The 24,409-nt window shown below is 47.3% G+C and overlaps 1 protein-coding gene across 1 annotated transcript in view; it reads left to right on the top strand.

Moving 5' to 3' along the window:
• Positions 1-24,409, top strand: part of GABBR2 (gamma-aminobutyric acid type B receptor subunit 2) — a 375,939-nt gene that overhangs the window by 259,333 nt on the left and 92,197 nt on the right. Inside the window, exons 8-11 of the mRNA XM_003785363.2 lie at positions 4,068-4,128; positions 16,074-16,154; positions 19,322-19,472; positions 22,487-22,619. Of these exons, the coding sequence (XP_003785411.2) occupies positions 4,068-4,128; positions 16,074-16,154; positions 19,322-19,472; positions 22,487-22,619 (426 nt within the window). The remainder of the gene's footprint in view (positions 1-4,067; positions 4,129-16,073; positions 16,155-19,321; positions 19,473-22,486; positions 22,620-24,409) is intronic.

Raw genomic sequence — 24,409 nt, 5'->3', positions numbered from 1 at the left:
GAAATGACCACAGAGCAGATTGGGAACACAAATAAAATAGTGGAGGCGAAGCCCACGCACAGTGGCCTCCGAGGCTCTTGCTGCTGTTGTTTCTGCCGCTTTGAGGACCCCCATCTCTGGCCACTAAGCAGGCAGCCAGGGGCCCCCAACACACTGACAGCAGGAACAAGGAGCTGCCAGGCCCCGCAGACGGTCTCAGTCACTCGCAGCTCCTACTGCTGCAACCAGAGCAGAAAGAAAAAGCTTTTCCCTGGTGTGTGCTTTCTAAACCCCCGTGAATGCTTTAGCAACCCGAAATGGAAACCAGCTGGCAGGGGATGCTGGGAGATGTGGCTTCCGGGCTTCCAGCCCCTGCAACACAGAGGGAATATGGAGGAGTGAGTGTATTCTGTGCACCAGCAGATAGATGTCAGCCACTGTCCCGGCCAGAGTTACCCAACTCTCGTTGCCTTTGAACTTAATTCATGGTGCAGGCCTGTCTCAGTAACGTGATACTTCTCAGGTACAGCCTGGGATTGTGCACTCAGCCCATTGCCTCTTCTGTTCCCACCCGCCTGGTACTCAGGCGCCTTCAGATGGTGAGAAGGAGCTAGCGCCAAGGACCTCTGATGACAGGGTGTCTGAGATTGGGTAGCCCAGGAAACACTCTGCGAGGAAGCTGTTCATATGGGAAGTTTATCAGGGAGTTTTCTCAGGCACAGAAGCTGGGTGGGAGGGAGCTGACCAGGACTACACAGAGGGCCAAATTGGAATCTGTTGCAGTAGAGTGATGCACATATGGGGACCTTTGGATCCCAGAGTCCTTCACAGTTGCCCCAAACTGAGGCAAGCTGGCTAGAACTATGCACCTTCACACTGACCCTTGGATGCAGACTGTCCCAGGAAGAGGGTACAGGCTTAACTGATGTAGCTCTCATTTGGTGCAGGGCATCTCAACAGCCCCTCCTGAGAGGCTTCTGGGTGCACTCCACAGCACGCGCTGTGCAGGGTAGTGGGCGGAATGCGAGGTCAGTGCTGCACACTGCTCAGCCACGTTTGCCATGCACTTGGAGCTGCCACCTCCACCATAGTCACCGTCCTCTCACACCTGGATCACTGCTCCAGAGCCTCCAAGCAGATTCTCTGCTGCCACGTTTGATGTGCTGTCATCCGTTCCCTATCCGAATCCCAGATCACAGAGCTGCGTAGCTTCACCTCCCCACCCCCACGACGTTCACTGCACTCAGAATCACCTCCTGATCCTGCCGCGTGGACTCCAGGTCCAGTGGGACCGGGCCCCACCTACCTATTGATCTCCCACCACCCATCCCCGCCCCACTGCACCTCTCACTGCACTCTGGCCACAATGGCCCTTTCTGTTCCTTGAACACCCAAGCCCTCCTCACCTTAGGGCTTTGCCCTGGCTTTTCTCTGGCTGGAATATTTCCTTCCTGCCGGTAGTTCTCAGCTCTTGAATCCCCTCGTCAGTGGGGTCTTCCCTGACCACTCCATTAAATCAGCCCTCTGCCATCCCCCTCTTTATCTTCCTCACGGCACTCCTCACCAACTGAAATTTCTTACTCATTTATTGGCATCCCTGTTTGCCTTACTAATCGGATGCAAAGCTCTCTGAGAGGAGGAACAGCACTTATCAGAGTATTTGGCACACAGTAAGTAAATATCTGCGGACTGTTGATTGAGTTGACCACCTTCTCATACCGGGAAGAATTCCCTGAAGATCACCTAGATGTCCTGCGACCTTCCTCATGCCCAGTCTTACCAAGGTTGTCCTGGCTGGGACACTGGGCCCTGTCCAGTCAGCCAAGGGTCCCAGGGACACTTTCAAGGGTCAAACCCAACCCTGGGGTGACTCCCTCAGGAGAGAAGCACATGATACCTCTTCCTCAGAGGGCCCTTCACAGAGCGTAGTGCCCCATCTCGGGTGCAGACCCTCAGCCTAGCTGGCTACCCAGCTGTGTGTCCTCCAGCACCAGGTTCCTGCAGTCACAGAAACTCTCCACTTTCTCCACTTAGTAGACAGAACACACAAGGGCTTGTGTGGTGGGAGAGCCCCAGGTGGGGCCTCGGTGGTTTACTCCTTTGCCAGCTGAAATCATATGACAGTTGAAACTCTCTTCCCGAAGGTTGAAAAGCTTTCTGGTGCTTAAAAGTTTTTATTTCAGCTCCCTGCTATCGCAAATGTTGAAATAAAAATTACTACCGCCATTTACTATGCTAGGCACATAATTAAGAGATGTTCCAGAACTTGCCTGAGAGGAGAATGAGCCCAGGTTTGTAAGACTGAGACGGGCTTCCTTCCACTGCATTACCTGAGAAATCCAGGAGATGGGAGGATTACTGTTAGTAAAAGTAGTTATTGTTTGCAAAATAGAATATGACAGGCCTGTCTTCAATGATGGACTAAATGGTTTTGTTTAAAACATACCACACTCCCTTCCAATGTCATACCATCCAAACTTTGAATACCTTTCCACATATTTTTTAATTTAACTAATAAAGATACTGCAGATTCTAAAATGTTCACATTTTAAATCTAGAAGCCTTTGAAATTCTTCAAAGCTTGGCAGGAGATTGTCAAATTAGTTAGATCTCAAACAAAAGAAGATCCTCCTTTGTGGACATCTTTGCTTCTTTCCCACCTAGGCCAAGTGGTTCATTTACATAAAAGTGATCCTTTTGGAAGGTGTTCTGTGATTTTCAATCGTCCCTAGAAATAAAATTACAGCTCCTGTCTCACCTTACCTTGAAGTGTTTTCACACTCCAGGGAGTTGCTTACTGTCACCTGAATATAAAATTCGGTGGGCGTTAGTTTCAAACTGATACTACTCACAGCTGTCTTCAGGATTTCAAAAAGGTGTCAGAGTGGCCTTGGAAGGTGTTTCTCCTTCTGAGAAGAGGTTGGCGGAACCCCCTGCGTTCTGAAAGCCCCAGGGTTTGGGGGTTTCACCTAGGGAAGGTGCTTCGTGGGGCTCTCTCTGAAGAATGAAGTAGAAACCAGCACCCAGTGCTGCTCCTGATAACCCAAGTGCATAACTGTGAGAGGAAAGCAGGGTACCTTTAGAACAATTTCTAATTTTATGAGAATGAGGAGACAGGAGGGAATTTGCATCTGTATCAGAAGCAACATGCTGTAATGAAATAGCGTGGACTTTAAAATCAAACTTGCCTCCGAATCTCAGCAGCCTCACTTACAATGACCTTGTATAATCTGCATAACCTTTCTCAGTCTCACTCTCTTGGGGGGTCATCCCCTTACCACTTAAGTTCGTCATAAAGATCCAGTGACAGACTGTGAGTCAATTTCCTTGCATGGTTGCAGAATTTGAGGTGGACCGTGAATTGGCAAGAAGAGACGACATTCCCTCTTTAAATTCCTGGTTTGTTTAGCCAAGCATATGGAAGCCAGCAAGACAGATGCAGAAGATGATGCTGTCTTTAGTCCCCAAGTTCCCTAATGAGGGACGCTCAGCTGCCTGTGACACTAGTCAGGTCTTGCTGCCTCAAGAAGCTTAATTTTGTGCTGCACCATAGCCCAGTTATAATTGGGGCTGACGTCACCATTCGGGAAAAACTTATGAAAACATTCTCTGTCCTTAATAAGAAACACTAACAGACCTCTAGCACCCTTCTGATCTTCAAACCGTAGCATCAGCAAAAGCCCCCATATTTGTGGGTGGAGTGCAGGGAGCAGAGTCAGGGCCAGGCCCTGGGGGTCTCACCTTTGTCCCCATCTTTCCAACACCCTGGATGACTTTGTCCCCAATATGACACAGGACCCAGGAGTGGTTAGTAGTCATAATGATGATGGTGGTGATGCTTATCTCCATGTAATTCACCTGTGCTAATTCCATTATTGATCTTGTGTTCCTCAAATTAACCAGATAAAGTCACAACCAATTTAAAAACAATTAGTTTGATTTGCTTCTGTGGTCCAAAGGGGGTCTCTTTTTTCTCCAAAATTAATAATTGCATTGTATGATTAACACATTTTAGAGAGATCAGTAGTCTCTGGCCTAATGTGACATTTCTCTTTTGTTCTTGTTTGTTTGTTTTGTTTTGTTTTTAGGGTCAAGTTGTGTTCCGGAATGGGGAGAGAATGGGGACCATTAAATTTACTCAATTTCAAGGTAGGCTTTTTGGTGCTTATTCTTTCTAATTGATGAAATTTATGTGTTGGGATTTTGTTCTTTATGCAACAAAATAAAAGGAATGAAAGTGCGTTGTTCCAGATAAAAGAACATAGAGTCCATAGAAAACACCTCTCTGGGAAAACACTCGTTTCAACGTATTTGGAATATTTTTTTTCTCAACTGCATTAGGGTCAGCCCCCATAGCTATGGGTTCTGCATCTGTGCCTTCAACAAACTGGAGGCAGAAAATAGTCAAGATGCTTGTGTCTGTACTGAACATGTACAGGCTTTTCTTCTAATTCTTCTAGTCATTATCCTTGTTTCATGAATGATTCAGTATAACAACTATTTACTTTGAATTTACATTGTACTAGGTATTATAAGTAATCTAGAGAAGATTTAAGGTACATGGATATGTATAGTTTATTCATAAATACTACCTTATTTTACATCAGGGACTTGAACATCCAGGGATTTTGGTACCCTCAAGGAGTCCTCAACCCAGCCTCCTTGGATACGAAGGGATGACTCTACTGCTCAGGCCTATTCCATCTTCCCACATGACTCTGAGCATCTTATGAAAGTATATTTCTTTTCTTTTTTTCTTTTCTTTTCTTTTTGAGACAGAGTCTCACTCTTTTGCTCTGGGTAGAGTCCCATGGCATCATAGCTCACAGCAACCTCAAATTCTTGGGCTTAAGTGATCTTCTTGCCTCAGCCTCCCGAGTAGCTAGCTCTACGGGTGCCTGTCATGATGCCCAGCTAGCTTTTCTATTTTTAGTAGAGAGGGAGGGTCTCACCCTTGCTCAGGCTGGTCTCGAACTCCTGAGTTCAAGCTATCTTTCCTCTTGGCCGCCCAGAGCGCTAAGGATGACAGGCCTAGTCCTGCTTATGAAAGCATAAATGGTGGGAGCTAAGTCACTTCTAGTATTCTCAGAAGCCCTGCGATGTTTTAGATGTTTTTTCCCCTCCTTTTTTTTAGAGACAGAGTCTTGCTCTATTGCTCAGGCTGGAGTGCAGTGACTATTCACAGGCACAGTCATAGCACACTGTAGCCTAAAAGTCCTGGGTTCAATCCATCCTCCCACCTTAGCCTTCCGGATGGCTAGGACTACAGGCACATGCTACCACACCTGCCTGGTTTTTGGTTGGGATTGTAGAAATATTCAAACAGACTGTTTAAGTAGAGAGAAGAGCATGATGAACCCCATGTACCCATCTCCCGACTTCAGCCATTGTCAGGATTTCACCCATCTTGTTTTAGCTTTACTCATGCCATCGCCCCCTTTTTTGCTATCGTGTTTTATTTAAAGCAGCTCCTAGACATGATCTCATTTCAATCTATAAATACTTCAGTATGCGTTTCTACCAGATAAGGACTTTTAAAACCATAACCACAATACTGTTATTGCACCTAAAACATTGAACAACAATTTCTAATATCCACTAATTCCCAGTCGGTGTTGAACCCCTAGTCGTCTCTAAGGCGTCTTTACAGATGCTGTGTGGGAGAACCATGCAGAGTCCATTCTACCCACTGCATCTGCTTGGTGTGTCTCTTTAGTCTCTTTCATCCATTAAACCCCCCACTTTTTAGACCTTTTATATTTCTTGAAGAAGTCAGGTCATTTGTTGAGCTTGCCTGTGGCTGTTCAGGGGCCTCCAGAACCATCCAGACTCCTTGTGTGGTGTGGAGGAAAGAGAGGTGCAGAGGTGGACAGTGACTTGTCAGAATCCACCAGGCAGGAGCAGGGTGGGGTGGGCTGGGGTGTGGTTACTTGAGGCAGATCAGCATGGTCGTTATCAGGGTCTTTAGCCAGAGTGCTGGGCAGAAGGTCATTAACTGAGTGTTCTTCAGCATCTGGAGGAGCAGCACCTCCTGTGCCCATTCACTTCCAGGGGATCCCACAGTCACCCAGAGGAAAGGGAGAAATGAAAGTGAGTTATTCAGATTCCTTCAGACAATCCCACCAGGGCTCAGATCAGTAAGGAGAGAGCTTCTGCAGCACCAGTGCTCTGTAATACAATCTTGTCCATTTACCCATTCATCTTCCTGTGGCAGGTAATTGAAACGCATGTCAGCTCTCTGGCGTGCACAAAAGATGTAATTTTAGGCAAACGTAATTATTTTCCCATTTGTTAAGACTTCTTCATTGGTTGAACAAAGTGAGCATCTTGGCAAAGATACTTACTTTTTTTTTTTTTTTGAATGATTATAACTAAATTCTCTTGTCTCAATTCCAGTTCTCAAATCATATCATTCTAGGAAAGTATTTTGTAAAATATGGATTGGCTGAGCACAGCAAGTAGTATACACCAATTTTATTGCCTTTTCCCCCCCAAGTGTTAGGGTTGAACACTAACACCAGTGACTATTCGGGCATATCTGGCTGCTCTAGGAAGGCAGTATAGCAGTGTTCAGAGCTTGGGCTTTGTGGTCTGGCCCACCCGAGCTCAAGTCACTTACTGTAGAGCATCAGGCAAGTGACTTCACCTCTCTGGGCCTTGATTGTCCTCCTCTGTAAAATGGGACTATCCTTCTCAGGATATGGGGAAAACTAAGTGAGGTAGCATATTAGTATGTGTAATATATTTTTTGGCTCAGCAAAACTGATGAGCACTTTGTCAAAATTACAACACTTTTCTGGGCAAATTCAGATTATTTACCTGGAATGTTGAAACCTTTGGGTGCTTTTTTGTCTGCCATCTACCTCTCATAGCTGCTCCCACACTTAATGACATGTAGGATGGCATGTGGGGCAGGGCCTTAGGTGTCAGTGGGGATCCCAGGGCCACACAGCTGAATGGAGGATTTAAGCTGGCTCCTCCATGTGGTCCCATGGACACCTACATCTGTGTCCAGCTTTTACTGAGTATCAGGGCCTTCAGATGCTCCTGTTTATGTGTTTAAAACAGACATTTATTCTGATGACCTGTCAGAGGGATCTTGTGAGCCACCAGAATGCAGGTGTTATGTACATGTCAGTTTTCGAAATTTAAAGGGCCTCAGAGGTGCCTTTTCTACCAGGACAGAAGGTCACTGAATTATTGAGTCAGCTGTCCAAGCTGGAAGGGTCCTGGTTATCATCTCATTTCATAGAGGGGAAACTGAGACCCAAACAGGGCAAGAGATTTGCCTGATGCTGGCCTGACTCCCCATTGGGACTGTGAGTTCATTCCTTCCTTCTCTGGGCCTGTGCTTCTTCCTCCCCTCAATAAGAGGCTGGTGAAGACTCTGTCTTCTGGAACCTTTCAGGAATTTACCCACAGCGTAGATTACCCAGGGCTTATCAGCTCCTAAATTGCCTCATGCCAGTTACCTTGACCTTGCAAAAGGCCTCTGCACAGGTTATCATGTTGTCTTTTGCTGTGCCCTTGACGCCCCTGTGTCCTGTGTGTTTCCCTCTCCCTTGCCTCCTGCCTGCTTCTCTTATTGAGAGGGGACAGTGGAGCAGCAGCCTCAGGGCAGAGCTAACTCACAGCCAGCCTTTGAGCCAGCCCAGGGGTAGAGGCCCCTTTGGGGGTCTACTCCGAGGCTTCCCTGGCCTGCCTACCTCAGGTGCTTGCCCTGGAAGGCAAAGCTTGGTCCTTGTAAGTAGGTGTGCCCCACCCTCCCTCTGAAGATCTTAGGTACATTTTCAGCTTCTCGTTTGCACAAGGTTCCTGGTGCCTTCTAAACCCTTTTACCTATAGAAGAAGTCTTTTTTAGGACACTCTGCTAACTCCTTGCAAAATTAAGACACACAGCGGTTGAGAATGGGAAGCAGCTTGAGGGAAGAAGACTAAAAGGGGAGCCAGAAGCCACGATCCTTCTAACTTGGCTTCCAGGGCTGCAGGCTTGGTATCCACAGTGCTTGGCACATAGTAGGTCCCCAGGAAAAGTCCACTGAATTAATTTGAATGCAAAAGAGCTGGACTCCAGTCCTTGCTCTGACGCTTACCAGCAGTGTGATCCTGAGCAAGTAGCTTTATCTCCCTGAGTTTCAATGTCCTTCTCTGGGACATGGGATGACACCAGTGCCATCTTGCCTGCCTCTTGGGCTGTTGTAAGGGCCAGATGAGCTCATGTGCTGTCAACTCTCACATACAGGAAGCTTTGGCCACCTTGCTAGTGTGCTGCCTGGTTCCTGGGTGGCTCTCGGCAGATGTTTAACAAACCGGTTAGTCAAAGTGTGGACTGCAGTGCAACCCTGAACTTGAGGTGGACGGCTTGTGGAAATTTAAGAACATTTTCATTTACTTGTGGTTTTCAGGGATTTGATTCAAGGCAAAACGCCTGGCAAACAGCAGTTAGCCTTAACAACAGAAGTGGGAACTGAAACTGGTTTACAAGGAGGCCACTGTTGGTCCAGGCTGGAGAAACTTTAGTTTTTTCCTTTACAAACATGCAAATACTAGATAAACAGAACTGCTCTAAAATAATACACCAAGGCTGTCCCTTGGTCCTTATTGAAGCTGAGGTATTTTGAGTCCGGGGAGGGTTACAATTTTCCTCATGCCCAGCTCTCCCATCCTTTGCCATTTACTCAGTTTTCCGGGGCACCCAAAAGCCCTTACCTCCCCTCCAGCCCACCCTACAGGACAGGTGTGGAGGATGCCATCAGTAACCCTCCCGTATCCCCTGGGCATCCACCCCTCCAGGATAGCATCTTACCAAGAGCCTCTGCAGCTCCCGGCCTGCATCAGTGATGGATGAGAGGGAGAGGAAGTGGGCAAGGCACCCGCAAGGTGTGTTGCAGCCTTCTCCCAGAGCTCCCCCAGTTACCCACATAGAAACCTGCTCATTCATACACCTCGTACTGTGTCTCTTCCCCATGCCTCTACCAGTGTGTCCTAGGACCACCTGCTAGGTGATAAATTGCACGCCTTCTTCCCCTTGTCTGAGGCAGGCCCTCTTCTAGGGGACCTAGGCCCTGTGCTCCCCGCCCCCCCCTCCACGCCATTGCTGATTTCCAGTGTAGACGAGGATGAATACTAGAGAATTGGCTTTTTTTTTCCTCCTTAAGAGAAAAAAGAATCCATGTTACCGCAGAAGTCTAAACATGGCTCAGAATTTGCAGCAGGGAAGGAAGTTGAGTGAAGCCATGATTAGAGCCTTGTTTATGCTGTTCTGAGAGAAAACTCAGCATCTGCTGCTCTAACTCACCATTTCTGCCTTCATTAGGCCTATTTGTAAGAATCTCGGGGGATGATCATGTGCTCCAATTCCACACTGCCACTATGCAACGCAAAGGACTCAGACTTGGGAGTTCTATATTTTGGCACCTGAGTTGAAGGGAAGGGATCCTCCTTCACTCTAATGACTTAATTGTCATTCAGAACGTACCTGGTGAAATGGAGGCTTGTCCTAGCCATTTGCAGACTTTAATTACCGTTTGATCTTCAGGGTAACAGATAGGGCTCTATTCAGTGTGCATTTCCTGAGCATCTGCCAGGAGTAGTTTTACCAAGTCCTCTGGGGGAGCCAAGTTGAATGAGATACAGTCCCTGCCCCCCAGGGGCTTCATAATCCCTAGCCCAATGCCAGTGCTTATAAAAGCAGGAGGATAACTTCCCATAATCTACTAGAAAACTTTGGGAGCTGGTCTGAACCTAGTTTGAGACTCTTGGGGCTGATTTTTAATGTCCTTGTACGTCTGTCAAGGCGTGCACTGCAGTGTCCATCACCAAGCCATGGGTCTGGTCACATGCCACTCAACTTGGTATGTGTGAGAGTGGAGATGGTCCTGCAAGATGCACCAGCAGGGCTGTGGGCCGGCAGGAATGGAGGGACACACGTGAGTGGGAATTCTTTGAGTCTGGGAGCCTGTGCCCAATCTTGACACCCCCTAACCCTAGTGGTCAGGGCTTACCTTTCAGGGAGGTGAAGCGAGTCCTGACTGTCCTATGAAGCACTACCTCTGCTTAAATACCTCCAGTGATGGCGAACTCATTCTTCTCACATGAACAGTACACAGGCTCGAGGCAGGTATTCCTGATCGTTGCCAGCCAAGCAATGAGGCTTAATCTCTCTGAGCCTTCATTTCCGAGTTTATTTATTTTTAATTTTTGAGACAGAGTCTTACTCTGCCACCCTGAGTGGAGAAACTCTTGGGCTCAAGAGATCCTCTTGTCTTAGACTCCCAAGTAGCTGGGACTGCCTGGTTGGTTTTTCTGTTTCTAGTAGAGGTGGGGTCTTGCTCTTGCTCAGGCTGATCTTGACCTTCTCAGCTCAAGTGATCCTCCTGCCTCAGCCTCCTAGAGTGCTAGGAGGCATGAGCCAACACACTTGGGCTTTTTCAGAGTTTATTTAAATATAATAAAATTAAAGGTGATCATTTTCTTTGTGTAGAAAGTGACAGTGAGAATTCAGTGATGTGAAGCTGTGACATTCCCAGCTCCATGCTGACCCAGAAAAAGGCCATGGCAACTGTTGACTTCCTTCTCCCCTCCTGGGCACTCTGCACAATCACCCCAGATTTACCCCTCCCCAGAATTTCTTGAGAAAAGCTCAATCTCACTTCCCTGGACACACGTCAGACACCTCATTTCCAGGCTGTCATGGACATTGACATTGATCCCTGAAATCCCCTCTTGTTTGTCTATCCCTTATTTCCCTGATATATTTCCAACCCCATTCTGACCTCCCCCTAGAAAGACAAATATCCTGAGTGTTTACTTTGTGCTGTGTGTATGTGTGTTTACAGAATGTGTGTTGCTGTGCTGGGTGTATATATTTTGAATTTACATGTGTGCAACAGGATTCTGTATCTTTTCTGTTCTGTTTGCTTTTTCCCATTCAGCACTCTGTTTATAAAGAAGTCTCCATGTTCTGGGTGTGCATCTAGGTCATGGCTTCTCCCTGCTCCCTCCCTGGGATGCCCACCATTTCACCCATCCAGGCTACCTTCACTTCCCACCTTCATAAATAATAAATGTCCTCATACACATCCTTTTATGGACCTATCAGAAACTGCTTTGGGACAAATGTCCAGGAGCAGAATTGTTGGATCCGAAGTTGTGTACCCATTGAATGTGCCAAAAACCTGCCAGGTTGCTCCTAGGAATGGCCATACCCATTTCTATTCCCACTGTTAAGAAGACTCCTGTGCCCCTGCCTACCACCTACATTTGATGCTTCCCAGATCTCTCTCTCTCTCTCTTTTTTTGGCAGTCTAAAGGTATGAAATAATATCACTTTCTGGTTTTAAATATCATTTCTCTGATTACTTAGGAGTTTGGCATTTCTTCCTATGCTTATTAACCATTTGTTAATTGTCTATTCTGATCCTTTAACAGTTTTTATTTTGAAGTTATTATTTTTCTCTTGTTGGTACAAAAGAATTCCTTATATAATGTAGCTATCAATCCCTTATTGCCATTAGACTTTGCAAATGTCTTCTTCTATTCCGCTGTTTGTCTGTAAACATGGAGTCCTTGTTGAACAGAAGGTCTTAATTTTGATGTGGATAAATTTTTTGTTGGTGGTGGTGGCACTATGGTTTGTGCTTTAAAGTTTCTCATTGTCATTTCATTTCACTCCCAGAAAGTAACACCCAGGACCCCATTCCAGGTCCTGACTAGGCACAGGGGATGCTTAGAGGGGTAGTTGGCCTTGGGGAGCTCCTGGTCCAATGAGGAGCTGATGTGTGACCTCAGCAGGGGGTAATTCATGATAAAGATGGTGCAGGAGGCTGTGGGCATTTCAAGGAGGAGACTGGCAGAGTCCCAGAAAGGAAGGATCCTGGGGAGAGAGGACTTGAGGCAACTTCTGAAGGACCTATGGATTTAGCCAAGAAGAGTAGGGAAAATCGCTCTAAGTGTATAAGCCTGTTGTGTGTGACCTGGGTGCCCTCAGGAACTTAACTCTTACTCTTGGGCTAGTTTGCCTAAGTCAATGGGCACATCTACCCTGTAGGGTTATTGAAGTCCCAGGGCATTTGGTCAATATCCAGTGTCCACTTGGCCTTGGCCTTGGCCTGTTAAAAATCTGAAAAGAAAGGTCAATGAACCTAGTTCATTTAAAATATGGCAATGGCATTTGTTTCTGACTATAGAGAAAAGTGTGTGTGTGTAGGGGCCAGGCCAAGGGAGCACAAAGTCCATCTCTGTCCTGTGCTGCTAAGAAGTAGGGCTAAGAGGGGGGTGGCCCATCTAGGGCACATCCAAGGTGATGACCAGATCAGTGAGAGGCAATGGCAAACCTCTTCCTGAGGAATGGCTGCTCATCCTGGAGAAGATCAGAGAGTTCTTCGTTTCATGGTATTTTTACCCTCTGAGAACCAGAAAACTTCATCACTAAAGAGCCCTCAGTCTAATCAAGAGGTTTTCAAACCCTGGTTACACGTTAGGGTTAGCTTAAGAAACTTTAAAATATTGCTGCCCACCACCCACCCCTTAGACCCCTGATATAATAGGTTTGTTTAGAATCCTGGCATCTGTATTTTCTAGAAGCTCCTAGATGACTCTAATGCCTGACCAGTAGTGTAATTTGCAGGTGGAGAAACTGAGACCTAGAGAAAGGGAAATGGTCACACAGTGGGTTGGTAGCAATCTGCAGCAGAGTCTGTGACAGGCCGAAAGCCACAGTCCCTCTCCCTCTGCTTGCAATCCTCTGCTCATAGTCCTGGGTCTGCCAGGCCCAGTCTGTATCTAATTAAGTGGTTGATCTTGTTTGCACAATGGCTTTCATTAAGAGCCCAAGAGTTAAGAGCTGAAAGTGGGGGTGTGCCTATCACAATCTCTACCTGGCTGGGATGTTGGTGAATGGGAGGACACAGGGGGCATGATCCTTCCATCTGCAGGCCTGAGAGGGGAGGCTTCTCAGAAGAGGCAGGTAGAGTCTGGGCATGTGCATTTGGCAGAGGAAGAGGAAACCACTTTCCAAGTGGAGGGGCCATTGTGGGGAATAGATGGCAGGAGGAAAACATAGAGCATTCCAGCAAATAGCTCACGGTTACTTTTATTATTAATAAAATAACTATGATTTATTAAATACCAAACTAGAATTAAGCCCCAAACTAGAAACTTAGCATGTATTCTCTTTAACTCTCAGAGCAACTCTGAAAGTTCCTAGCTGAAACTTACAGTTTAATAATTGTTTATCTTAAGCTCTTAGCACAGAGCCTAGAACATAATAGGCGTCCGGTAATGTTTGGTGAATGAGTGAATGAAGTGATTAAACCAGAGGATTAGTGTAACCATCTCTTCAGCATTCAAGATGCCCAAGGCCACCTAAGTCAAGGGTGTGGGAATAACTAACTTTCTATCACCTGCACTGCTGCTTTCATGAAGTATTCTTTATCGTGAAATACTACCGGCCGGGCCTGGCACATGGTAGGCACTCAGTAAATGTGGGCTGAATGGCCAACACCCTGTTCGGTATAAAAGTGAAAGTGTGCTGAGTTCAGAACGGGGGACCTGGGTTCAGACACCTGTTCCATCGCTGCCCACCCCTTGGCTCTGAGTGGTTACTTAACCCATCCAAGGCTCCTCCCTCCTCTTTAGACCTCATGAATTATGCCCAACTCATGGTTTGCATGAGCATTAAATGCAGGAACTTGTGAAGCGCCTGTGAGCCCCTAGGGAGAGATTATGGTGATTATGGTCGAGGTGGGAAGCTGAGTATATTTCAGTGCTGCGGGAGGATACCCACGGGGGCGTGTGAGTCGGAGGGGCGGGCTGTGTGGCCCGGCGCTGTAGGGTGCAGGCTGCCCTGCTCCCAGGCTCCTGATGATTTGTTCCCATCAGCCTGCATATTTCATGCACTGCCTCCCTGTGCCAAATAAATAAATCAGGGCCTCCTCCTCTGAACGACAGGAGCTGATTGGGGCATCTGTGGAGTTGAGACTTAAAAAGGCCAGAGCAGGGATGCTGGAGCCCCCAACAGAGTCTGCTAATGTGACATTTAGGAGCCAGGTGACCCAGGCATCCGGCAGCTGCCTGCACAGTGTGATTCCCCACATATGGTGGGCACCTTTGTGACAGAAGGAAGTGACTTTTACAGACCCTGTTTCCCTCACACAGTCAAAGTAACACAGGGAGAGAGTGTCCCAGGGGAGTCCCTGTTCCGTTTCCTGAATGCTCAGAAGGGCCCAGTAGTGCATCTGTGTTTCTGCAAAGAAGTTTAGTCAGAGCCAGAACCCCAGGTGGGTCCTCTGGGTGCACACTTGGAATCCCTTCGTAACCTCTGGGCATGTTGCATTATGGAATCCAGCTACACCTCTGGGGTCTTTCTTTGAGGGTGGTGGACCCTCCTCTCTGTATTTCCTATGTTCAGGAGACACAGGTGGCCAGTGGAGTGGGCATCTTGGCACAGAACTGTCATTCTCAGGGATCCCATCAAGGCAAACCCCCATGTCAGGGAAGAGCGTGGGCAGTGGAGAAAATCCAGGGTTTGAATCTGGGCTCTGTCCATAGTACCAGTGGGGCTCTGGGCAAAGCCACAACCTGTCTGAGCTTTCGTTTCTTCATCTTCAAGTACGAACTGAGCCCACCTGCTCCACACACTGTTAGAACTAAATGAGAAAATGTCCATAAAGCAACACAGATCCAGGCTCCCTATAGGGGGTTGATAAATGCCTGGGGCCCTTCTCCACCTGCTCCCCAACCTTGTCAAAGCCTGCTCTGCCCTGGGGGCTCTGCTCTCTGCTCTCACATGCCCCACCTCTAGCACTGTACCTCTAACCCTTACCTTTCCCTGAATCTGCTTCATCTGCAGTCACCAGTATCCCCCTAGATGCCAAAGCAATTGACCCTTGGCTCCAGCAGCTTATCCATCTCCTAAGATGGCACTGCTGGCCAGGCCCATTGTGAAGTATGCTGCTCCTTTGCTTCTGAGGTGTCCACTCTCTCCCAGTACCTCATTCCTGGCCACCCCCAGGGGTTGGAGCTCCCCTGGAGCCTGAGATAGGTCCTATCCTCTTCTCACACGGCTCTCTTTCCCTGGGGGTCTGATCCCTGACACCTGCTTCAACTCCCAGCTTCTTTGCCCATGGTCCCAAGCCTCCTCTCCCTGTCTGCACCTCTCCCTTGGTCCAGACTCAAGGGCATCTCCACTTTGATGATCCTCAGATGCAGTATGTTCAAGCCAGAACTTGTCATCTTCCCCTCCATATCTTCTTCTGGGTCCTCCCTTCCAAGGAGTGGCACCTAAGCCCCCATCACGCCCACCAGAATCTCAGCTGACTTGCTTGCTGCCTCTATTTTTCATCTTCCATTTGATCACCCAGTTGTCTTGATTTTATCTGGGAGAAAGAACCCTTTGTCAAATCTGAGCCACCTCTCCATTTCTCCTACCACCACCCTGGGCCAGTCCTCATCATCTTTATCCTTGACTGTGACCAAAACAATGAACTAGGCATGCAGAATGAGGGAGGGGAGAGTCCCCTCTACTTGCTGCTGACCAAATCATACCTAAAGTGCACTGGCCAATCTTTTAGTCTTCACTCTATCAGAAAGACAGTGACCTTGTAGGAAGTAGCCCAAAGAGGAGCCTAGGTGGGGTGGGAGATAGAAATTATGTTCTGTAAGGAGGGGTTGGAGGTTGGTCCCAGAGGGCGATCTGTCTTTCTCTCTGAGACTATGAAAGACTATGTCTTTTTCATCTTTGTATTGTTGGGCAACCCTCTGGGGTTGCCCTTGGGTGGGAGCAGAAGTGGTCTGTGTAGTCCTAGAGGTCAAAGCCAGATAAGCAGGTGAGTGGCCAGGAAGAACTTGGTAACAGGCAGAGTCCAGCCTGGGGAGTGGGCTACCCATCCTTTGTTGTGCAGCAAAGATAGACAACGAGTTTGGGAGATGGTGTGAGAGGATGTCTCAACCCAATCAGGTTGGGGATACTAACTAGAAGGGGGGACTGGGGAAAAAATAGCCTGCAAGAATATGGCCAGGGCCTGCAGAGGAGCAGCTCCCAGACACACACCAGGACCCCATTCTAACTGGACACTGCCTTTTGCTACCCACAGACAGCAGAGAGGTGAAGGTAGGTGAGTACAACGCTGTGGCCGACACACTGGAGATGATCAACGACACCATCAGGTTCCAAGGTAAGGCAGAGGGCTGCTCAGTCACTCCAAGTCTGGACGTTGTCTGTATATGGGGACAAGCTCAGAGTCCCTGGCCTCATGAGGTCTAAGGAGCATCCCAGTACACTCACTCACTGAGTACAGGGCCCTGGTCACTCACATGGGAGCCACCTCTGGGATAGCTCACTGGAATTTATGTGAAATGCTCACCAAGGTGTCTAAACATTAGATGGCCAAGAGTAATTCTTTTTAAATGTGTCCTAGCTAAATTTAACTCTGTATCCTCCTCTGGAAAAGTGTTGGGTTGGGTTGGGTTGGTCTTCTGTCCACACCTGGGCCTGGGTTCAGCTCTCAGCTTCCCTCACCCAGACCTCTACACCAGCCCCAGTGGGCCTTCACCCCTACAAGTCCATCTGCCTTCAGCAGCCCAAATACCCTTGCTTTCATGCCAGGTTAAGATGGCCCACCCTGCTCAGAGCCCTGCACAGTCCCCATGTGGCCCCAAAGTTTCCATGAAGGGACCCCTGCCCACCTCTCTGTTGCCTCTCTCAAATCTCCCCAACCAAACTGCTCACAAGTCCTCATATGTGCTGAAATACACCATGCCCTTGCTTCTGCTGTGCCCTCTGTCCATAATGTCCTTTCACACTTGTCTTCCTGGTGAACAGCCAACTACTCTACTCATTTCCAAGACTCAGCTCCCACATCACCTCCTGTCTGGGGACTTTGCCCTCTGCTCCCTTCTGTATGCCCAGGCCTGCCTGTCCCCAAAGTCACCACACCCTCTGGACCTGACTGGCCCTAGAGGCGGTTTGCAGAGTGGTTAGGGCACAAGTTGCAGGATTAGGCAGGTCTGGGTTCAAATTCTGCCAACTTTGGCACTTACTGGCTATAAAGCCACTTAACACCTAGAAATCCATTGCCCCCTCTGTAAAATGGGAATAATCTTATCTACCCATGAGGCTGTCAGGTAAAACTGGGAAAATCTCTATAAAGTGCTTAGCCTGTGCTAAGCACTCAGTGAGATTACTTACTGTGCATTTTTTTCTTTTTCCATGGCTAGTGTGTAAATTCCTGGAGGGAAAGGACTAGGTCTTTTTCATCTTTGTATCGCTGGTGCACAGCCCTGGGCCTGACAGGTAGAAGGTGATTATTAATGATGATGAATCGTCATTAATGCTGATGAATAATGAATGAACAGACTAGATGAAAAGCAAGCAAGAAAACTCAGGGCTGCTGCTGTTGTAAACACTTCTGATAAATCATTAGCACTTGACTCCATATCATCTCCGTTAAGATGCACCTTGTGGAGGCACCATTTTGCGGGGAGGGAAGGCAGAGTGGGAAGGAGAAGATGGCAATTTTCTTTTCCTCTTCCCCTTACCCAGAGACAAGACAAGACCTTGCTCTCTCACCTGGGCTAAAGGTCAGTGGGGTCATCATAGCTCACAGCAACCTCAACTGAGCTCAACTGATCCTCCTTCCTCAGCCTCCCAAGTAGCTAGAACTACAAGCATATGCTACCACACCTTGCTAGTTTCTTTCTTTTTTGCAGAAATGAGTCTCACCATGTTGCCCAGGCTGGTCTCAAACCCCTGACCTCAAGCAATCCTCCTACTTTGGCCTCCCAAAGTACTGGGATTGCAAAAGTGAGCGATTGAACCTGGCCAAGAAGATGCTGTTTTTTGTAAATGGTTTCTGTGCATCAAGCCCCAAACTCACTAGTAGAAATTTAACCTTGATTTGGACCTCAGCCTCCTTTCTCAGTGCCCAGAGAGGGGCTTGTTTCTAGCCAAGAACTCATGGGCACTCCCAGCTTTGCTCTTGCATTTGGTAGCCTAAAGGATGCTCCTTCCTGAGCCAGCCTCATGTGGTCAGGTGGTGGGGAAAGGGTAGGAAAGATATTGGGCTTTCACTTCTGGAAGAAGGAATAGTATGCCTTGTGTCTGCTTAAGCCCTGACTTTCAGCCCTTGACCTCACTCTTATGTTACTTTACATGGAATTGCTTAAGGCCTTTTTTTTGAACCTGGCAACTTCCCTAGATTTCTTAGATGGATCAAACTCTTTTTTTATCCACTGAATATTTCTAAACACATTCGAACTTGCTAGCAAAGTGTTTGAAACCCAAATGTTTGGGGAGTTCTCACTCCCTGCAGCCACATCTGCCCACTCTCCGTTATCTCTTGGGAATTGAGGCATAACTAAGATGGGGCAGCGGTCGGGGTGGGGAGTAGGGGAGGGGTGGGAATGCTCCCAGGGCTTCTGGGCTTGGCCCTTTCTGGCCTCTAGCTGATTCTCCATTTCCCCCCTGAAGAGAAAAGCCCTAAGGTTTCACAACTCGACGGCAGAAAGCTGACCTGAAATTGCCACTAAGAGAGAGGGGCCTTGCAGGAAGCTACAGGGGAGTCCCTGCATCCCTCATCCCAGACCAGCCTGTGTTTGCTGAAACTAAGCCGGGACAAGTTTGCCTCTGTGTAGAAAGATGCATTTGCTGTGAAACCCCCAGGGGCCCCCCACATTCCTGGTGCCCTTGAAGAAGGAGCTGGGCACCTCCGCAGTCATGAGGAGAAGTGGAAACCTACAGTTTCAGTCCAGCTACTGGAGTAGCTGGGGAAGGGAGAGCCTCCCTCACACAGTCAGAGAGTCTTAGGTAAATGAAAAGCCAGATAGTGAAGGTGTAACATAATGACCTTGAAGCATAAATTCTGCAGCTAGAGCACATATGTATCACCACAGAACTGACAGGCAAGGCGTCTGCCCTGTTGAGAAGGGATCAGGTATCATATGTATATAGGAACGGAGTCCTCGAATCTGAGGCCAAGTTCTTCACTCCCCAAGGCACCCAGTGGAACCCACTTGCATCACCCAACCCTGTGCCTTCCAAGCCCTTGTTACCTTTGGTGATAAATGGTGATGGTTTTCACCAATGTAATTAGACCACATCAAATTCTAGTCTTCTAATGGCTGTTAAATGCATCACAAATCCCTTATTAATTCTATTTAGAGAAAGAAATAACTCTTGGCCCAGGCTCCCTGTTGGGCAGACTGGTTAGCCACCAGATCCAGCTCACCCAGCAGACAGATGTGCTTTGCACAGAGCTTGTGTGTTGGGGACACCAAGGCAGAGACGTTCCTGGGGAGTAGCTGTGCACTGGGCTTCGCTGATGTGGTCTTCTTGGCCTTCTAGGGTCCGAGCCACCAAAGGACAAGACCATCATCCTGGAGCAACTCCGGAAGATCTCCCTACCTCTCTACAGCATCCTCTCAGCCCTCACCATCCTCGGAATGATCATGGCCAGTGCTTTTCTCTTCTTCAACATTAAGAATCGGAATCAGAAGTAAGTCCACCATGCCCTCCCTGGCACTTGCTTTCCAGCTTCATGAGCATCACGGGGCACAGAGGGTTCTAGGGTAGAGTTTCCCAGACTGTGTTACTCAGCCACTATACACACACACACACAGGTACAGATGCACAGGAGTGCAGTCAAATAAAAATAAGTCTGGGGAAAGCTGAGTTAAATAGAATCAAAGGGTGCAAGTCCATGGGCCTCATCAGAGCTTTGGGTGTGCTCCTGTGCTTGTGATGGGCCAGGAGGAGAGACATGAAGATGGAATTCCCCAAACATCTCTGCCCCCTTCCCCAGCACTTTTGGGACTCACTGCTGGATTAGGTCATATATCCCGTGACAGGAACTCCCCTGAGTATATCACATTACTGCCCAGGAAAGCCCTCCTTTCATGTGTCACAGAGGAAAGCTGGGTGACAGAGCTGCTGTCCCCATGCAGCAGAGCCTGTCCCCTTGATTTCTTGCCTTGATTTCTTTTCCCCACCACATGCCCCAGCTCACCTGAGGAGAGAGACTCCTCTTTGCGTTATTCTGGTCACCCGGATTGAACAGGCCACCTTCCAAGTGGTGGTGTTGACCAGGCGCAGCTAGCTTGCTCGGTTTCCATAGCAAATCCCTGAGCCCAGCTCCCTGCCCTGTTATAGGAGAGGCTGAGCCGGGGCCCTGACAGAAGGCTGTCATTGGGGAAGCCTCAGTGACCACCCACACAGCATCACAGCCCTGCCATCATCCCCAGAAACCACATTACATGACCTCACAGCCTGCCAGGAACAAGCCAAATTTTGACAGAAACAGGTTTTTTTTTTTTTATTTGTTTGCATGTTTTATTTTTCCCACTGCTTATACTTGAAGAACTTAGAGGCTCTAGGTGTGTGTGTGTGTGTGTATGTGTGTGTGTGTGCAGGGGAGGGGGAGAGAGAGAGTGGTTCGGTTGGGTTTTTGGTAGCAATTGATTAGGTCAACCTACTTTCTGAAGAACAAAAAAGAGTTTTATTCTCCCATCATTTTATTTATCACAAATAACACATATAGTGATACGAAACAATTAAAGCGACTTTTGTCTATTCCATACAAACGTTAAGTGACGACCATACCTGTTTGCCTTTGGCACGGGGCGTGGTAGCCTTCCTTCCAAGAGGGTGGCATGCGGTGAATTTTTTGACTGGCTTGGTTTTTAAAAACTCTGCCGAGAGATAGGAAATAAATGTCACTGGTTCCCAGTTCTTCCCCCAACTCCTGTCTTCCTAAATGTTGCCCATCCTTGAAGACCCACCTCCTCCAGGAAGCCCTTCCCCTCCCAGACTGCTGTGGTCATAGAATGAAGACACCTTAGCACTTCATGGTTGACAAAAGGACCTCCAGGGACTCAGTTGTCTCACCCTCACATGCACTCTCGGCAACACGATCAAGTCTCTCAGTTTATTGGTGAGGAAATTCAGCCACAGTAAAGGAACTTGCCAAGGGTGCACTTTTGTGGGGTAGCAGGGACTAAGCACTTATCTACACATTACCTACTTAAAATAGGAAGGATTAACAGAGCTGCAGAATGCAAAAGAAAAGCTTTGAGGAACAGTCGTCCACAATTACAGTCTGCAAAAGAGCAGGTGGACCGTGGGCACCCGAAAACCTACAACATTCTAAACTGTGGGTACAGAGGAAGCCAGGCACCTCTGAGGTGAGCACCAGCCCACTGATGGCTTCATGCAGCCCTGGACTGATGGGCAGCTAGGAGCCACAGCAGGATTCCTGAAGGAAAGGAGAGGGGCATATAGAGTTTGGGACTGTAAAGAGCCTGGTGGAGGCAGGGTAAGGATGGAGATGAAGGCCCTGTTGTCCGCCTCTGTCACCTGGTGACTGGAAGAAGTATTCTTCCCCAAGTGGGTGGCACCCTTTATGCACAGGACAGGAGCTTTTCTGACCTTTCTGAGAGCTCATTCACGGCCTGGTAACCACAGTTCCTAAGCCACTCAGAATACTCTCTTGTAGACCTCTTTTTAAAAATAAAAAGATTTTATTTATTTATTTTATTTTGTTTTGTTTTATTTCAGATTAATATAAAGTTACAAACCATTAGATTGCAAAGTTTGTTAGGGAAAGTCCCTGTTGTCATTGTGCCCCTCACCCAGGAGGTGTGCTATGTACCCTTACATTGTGGGTATATGTGTATACCATATATCCTTCCCTCCTCCTCCTCTCCTCCTCCCCTCCATCTTTTTGGACAGCCTCAAGTTGTCCCCCTGGGTAGAGGCTGTGGCATCACAACTCATAGCAACCTCCAACTCCTGGGCTCAAGCAAGTCTCCTGCCTCCGCCTCCCAAGTAGCTGGGACCACAGGCACCTGCCATAACACCTGGCTATTTTTTGGTTGCAACTGTCATTGTTGTTTGTTGGGCCCAGGCTCAATTCGAACCCACCACCTTAGGTGTATGTGGCTGGCACCTTAACCACTTGAGCCACAGGTGCCAAGCCCCTCCCTCCATCTTGAATTCAATTGAGTTTTTCTCTTGCGTGCGTATTTGTTCATCGTGGCCTGTAGCCCTTTTTGACATCATCCACTCAAGTCAGGGGATGCAGTGTGGGAATCTTCACCCTCACTGCAGAAACTGAACTTACATGTAGAAGTCTCTAATTTGGTGTATGTTCCCAGCCTCAGCCAGAAAAACCTGTCGACTTAATGCTTTTGTGTAAACCGAAAATGAACAGATGAAAAAGCTGGTATGAAAATTGTCCCTAGAGAAGTGGTAAGTGAACTTGACAGAAGAGGCAGGGACATCAACAATTACAGATATATAATTGTCTGGGGTCCTTTAGTGAAAGGTGCACAGTCCCTAGTAGAGGGGGAGGGAAGGAAATCAGGGTTTACTTTCTTTCTTTCTTTTTTTAATTTTTATCTCCCCCTCTTGCCCTGGCAACAAAATAGACTTAGTGGGCATTTGGGAAGTACCTGTTGACAGAAAAATTAATTTAACGGTTCTGTTAAATCTATTATTTCTTTCTCTCCTCAGGCTGATAAAGATGTCAAGTCCATATATGAACAACCTTATTATCCTTGGAGGGATGCTCTCCTATGCATCTATATTTCTCTTTGGCCTTGATGGATCCTTTGTCTCTGAAAAGACCTTTGAAACACTCTGCACTGTAAGTCATTCTCCATATGCCAATGGGATGATACAAAGTTTTTGTGGTGACTTCCATCACCAAACACACAGACACAAACCCAGAAATATATGAAAATACAGGAAGAGGCAGGAATCAACCCATTCTGTGGTTCCACAACTCAACAGAGCAGGGCAGTGCTACTGGCAGACCAGAACTGTGTAAATATTGCCTATAAAATTATGGTTTAACAGGCCACTGTCAGATTTCCTGCTGAGAAATGAAGGGGAGGCAAAGAAAAGGGAGGGAGAAAAATTACCAACCTGAAAGGCTTCGGCACCCAAAGTCAAGGGTCAGGGTCATTTAAGAAGGAACAAATCCTCTCACCTGCCTCAAAAACCATCACAGAATATGATGAGAGATGTTCGCCTGGCTGACGTTGAGTCATATGGAAAAAGTTGTCATTGTTTTCTATATAAATGATGTTTCTTAAACCTTTTTTTTCTCATTCCTTCTAAGGAGCCTTTTTACACATTTTTTTCATAACCATCTCCCCCAGGGAGTCTTAATACCAGAAATATACTAAATATCTGCTTGTGTACTTTACATATATATATGGTTTATACATAAAAAGAATCATATTTCTTCACATTCAAGAATGAACATTTGCCTCTGTGGGGGCTATGTCATCCCCATGATAATGCATATATTTATGGAAGCTCCAGAGGGTGTAATTTATTTGCTATATTTTAAAAATATTATTTTGAAAGTTAACATTTAAAACTTTTGATGACCAACGAAATGCCTCCTAGTTATTTTTCTAAAGGAAGTTATATAACAACAATTAGCAATCCTATTATCGTATTTCTCTTTGGCCTTGGAACTAACTCTGGGCTGAAGGTCTCATTCGCTTACTTTTTATAAGGTGGCTAGTTGGGATTTATTTCTAGACTTTGACTACTATGATCTGTCAAAACTGTGTTGGCCAGTTGGGGCTCTTGAGTGTCCCAAATGCAATAATTCATCCAGTTCCCTGCATGTAGGACCAGAACTAGAGAGGATGGTCAGAAGGTCAGTGTTGACAAATTAACCCAAAAGCAACTCTCTCTTGCTGTTGTTTAAGGTGCTGAAAATGATGTAGGCCCTTTCTTGCAGAACAGTGCTTTTAGACTGCCTTCACTGCTCTCAAATCTCAGTGTCACCCCCTGCTGGGCGAGAATGTATTAAAAGTTGTCAGCAAGAGATATATGAGGGAAGGATCCCCCAAACATGATAGGTCACCACCACCACCCATACCTTGGACTTTTAGGACTATATCTGATCCCTCTGCTCTGGGACAACATATCGGAATGGGGGAAGGCCCCTGGGATCTTATATTCTAGGTGCTGACATATTCCTGATTCCTGCAGATGGTTAAATTGTGCTGATCATTACACAGCGTCAAGAAATACTCGTGTTACTAGCAACTTCAATGTACATGTAAGCTGTCCAGCAAGGGAGGTGTCTGCAGATACATTTCCTTTATCCTAAATTGAGAAGAGCCTTGAGAATGCATGGTAGAGTCCCCAGTACCTGAGGGGGCATGAGGTCACTGGGGTATATAGGCATCTTCCTCTCCAGGGGGGACCCGAAGACAGTTCAACCCCAGTACCCCATTCACATTTGGTTCACTCTTCCCACCTGGAGTTTTTAATTTCATGCTCAACACTGCCTCCCCGTCTGCTCTGTTCTTCTGGAAGTTTAAGAAGTAAATTCAGGAGATGCAAGGCCTGGGCTTCAGGGTGCCTGGAGTTAGTTTCCAAAGGAGCTGAGCTGCTCCAGGGTGAGCAGCT

This window comes from Otolemur garnettii, unplaced genomic scaffold, assembly GCF_000181295.1.
Source record: "Otolemur garnettii isolate 467f Iridium unplaced genomic scaffold, OtoGar3 scaffold00014, whole genome shotgun sequence".
In the NCBI taxonomy this organism is placed as follows: Eukaryota; Metazoa; Chordata; class Mammalia; order Primates; family Galagidae; genus Otolemur; species Otolemur garnettii.
Note: the sequence above shows the minus strand (reverse complement) of the source record. Positions and strands in the feature narration are given on the sequence as shown.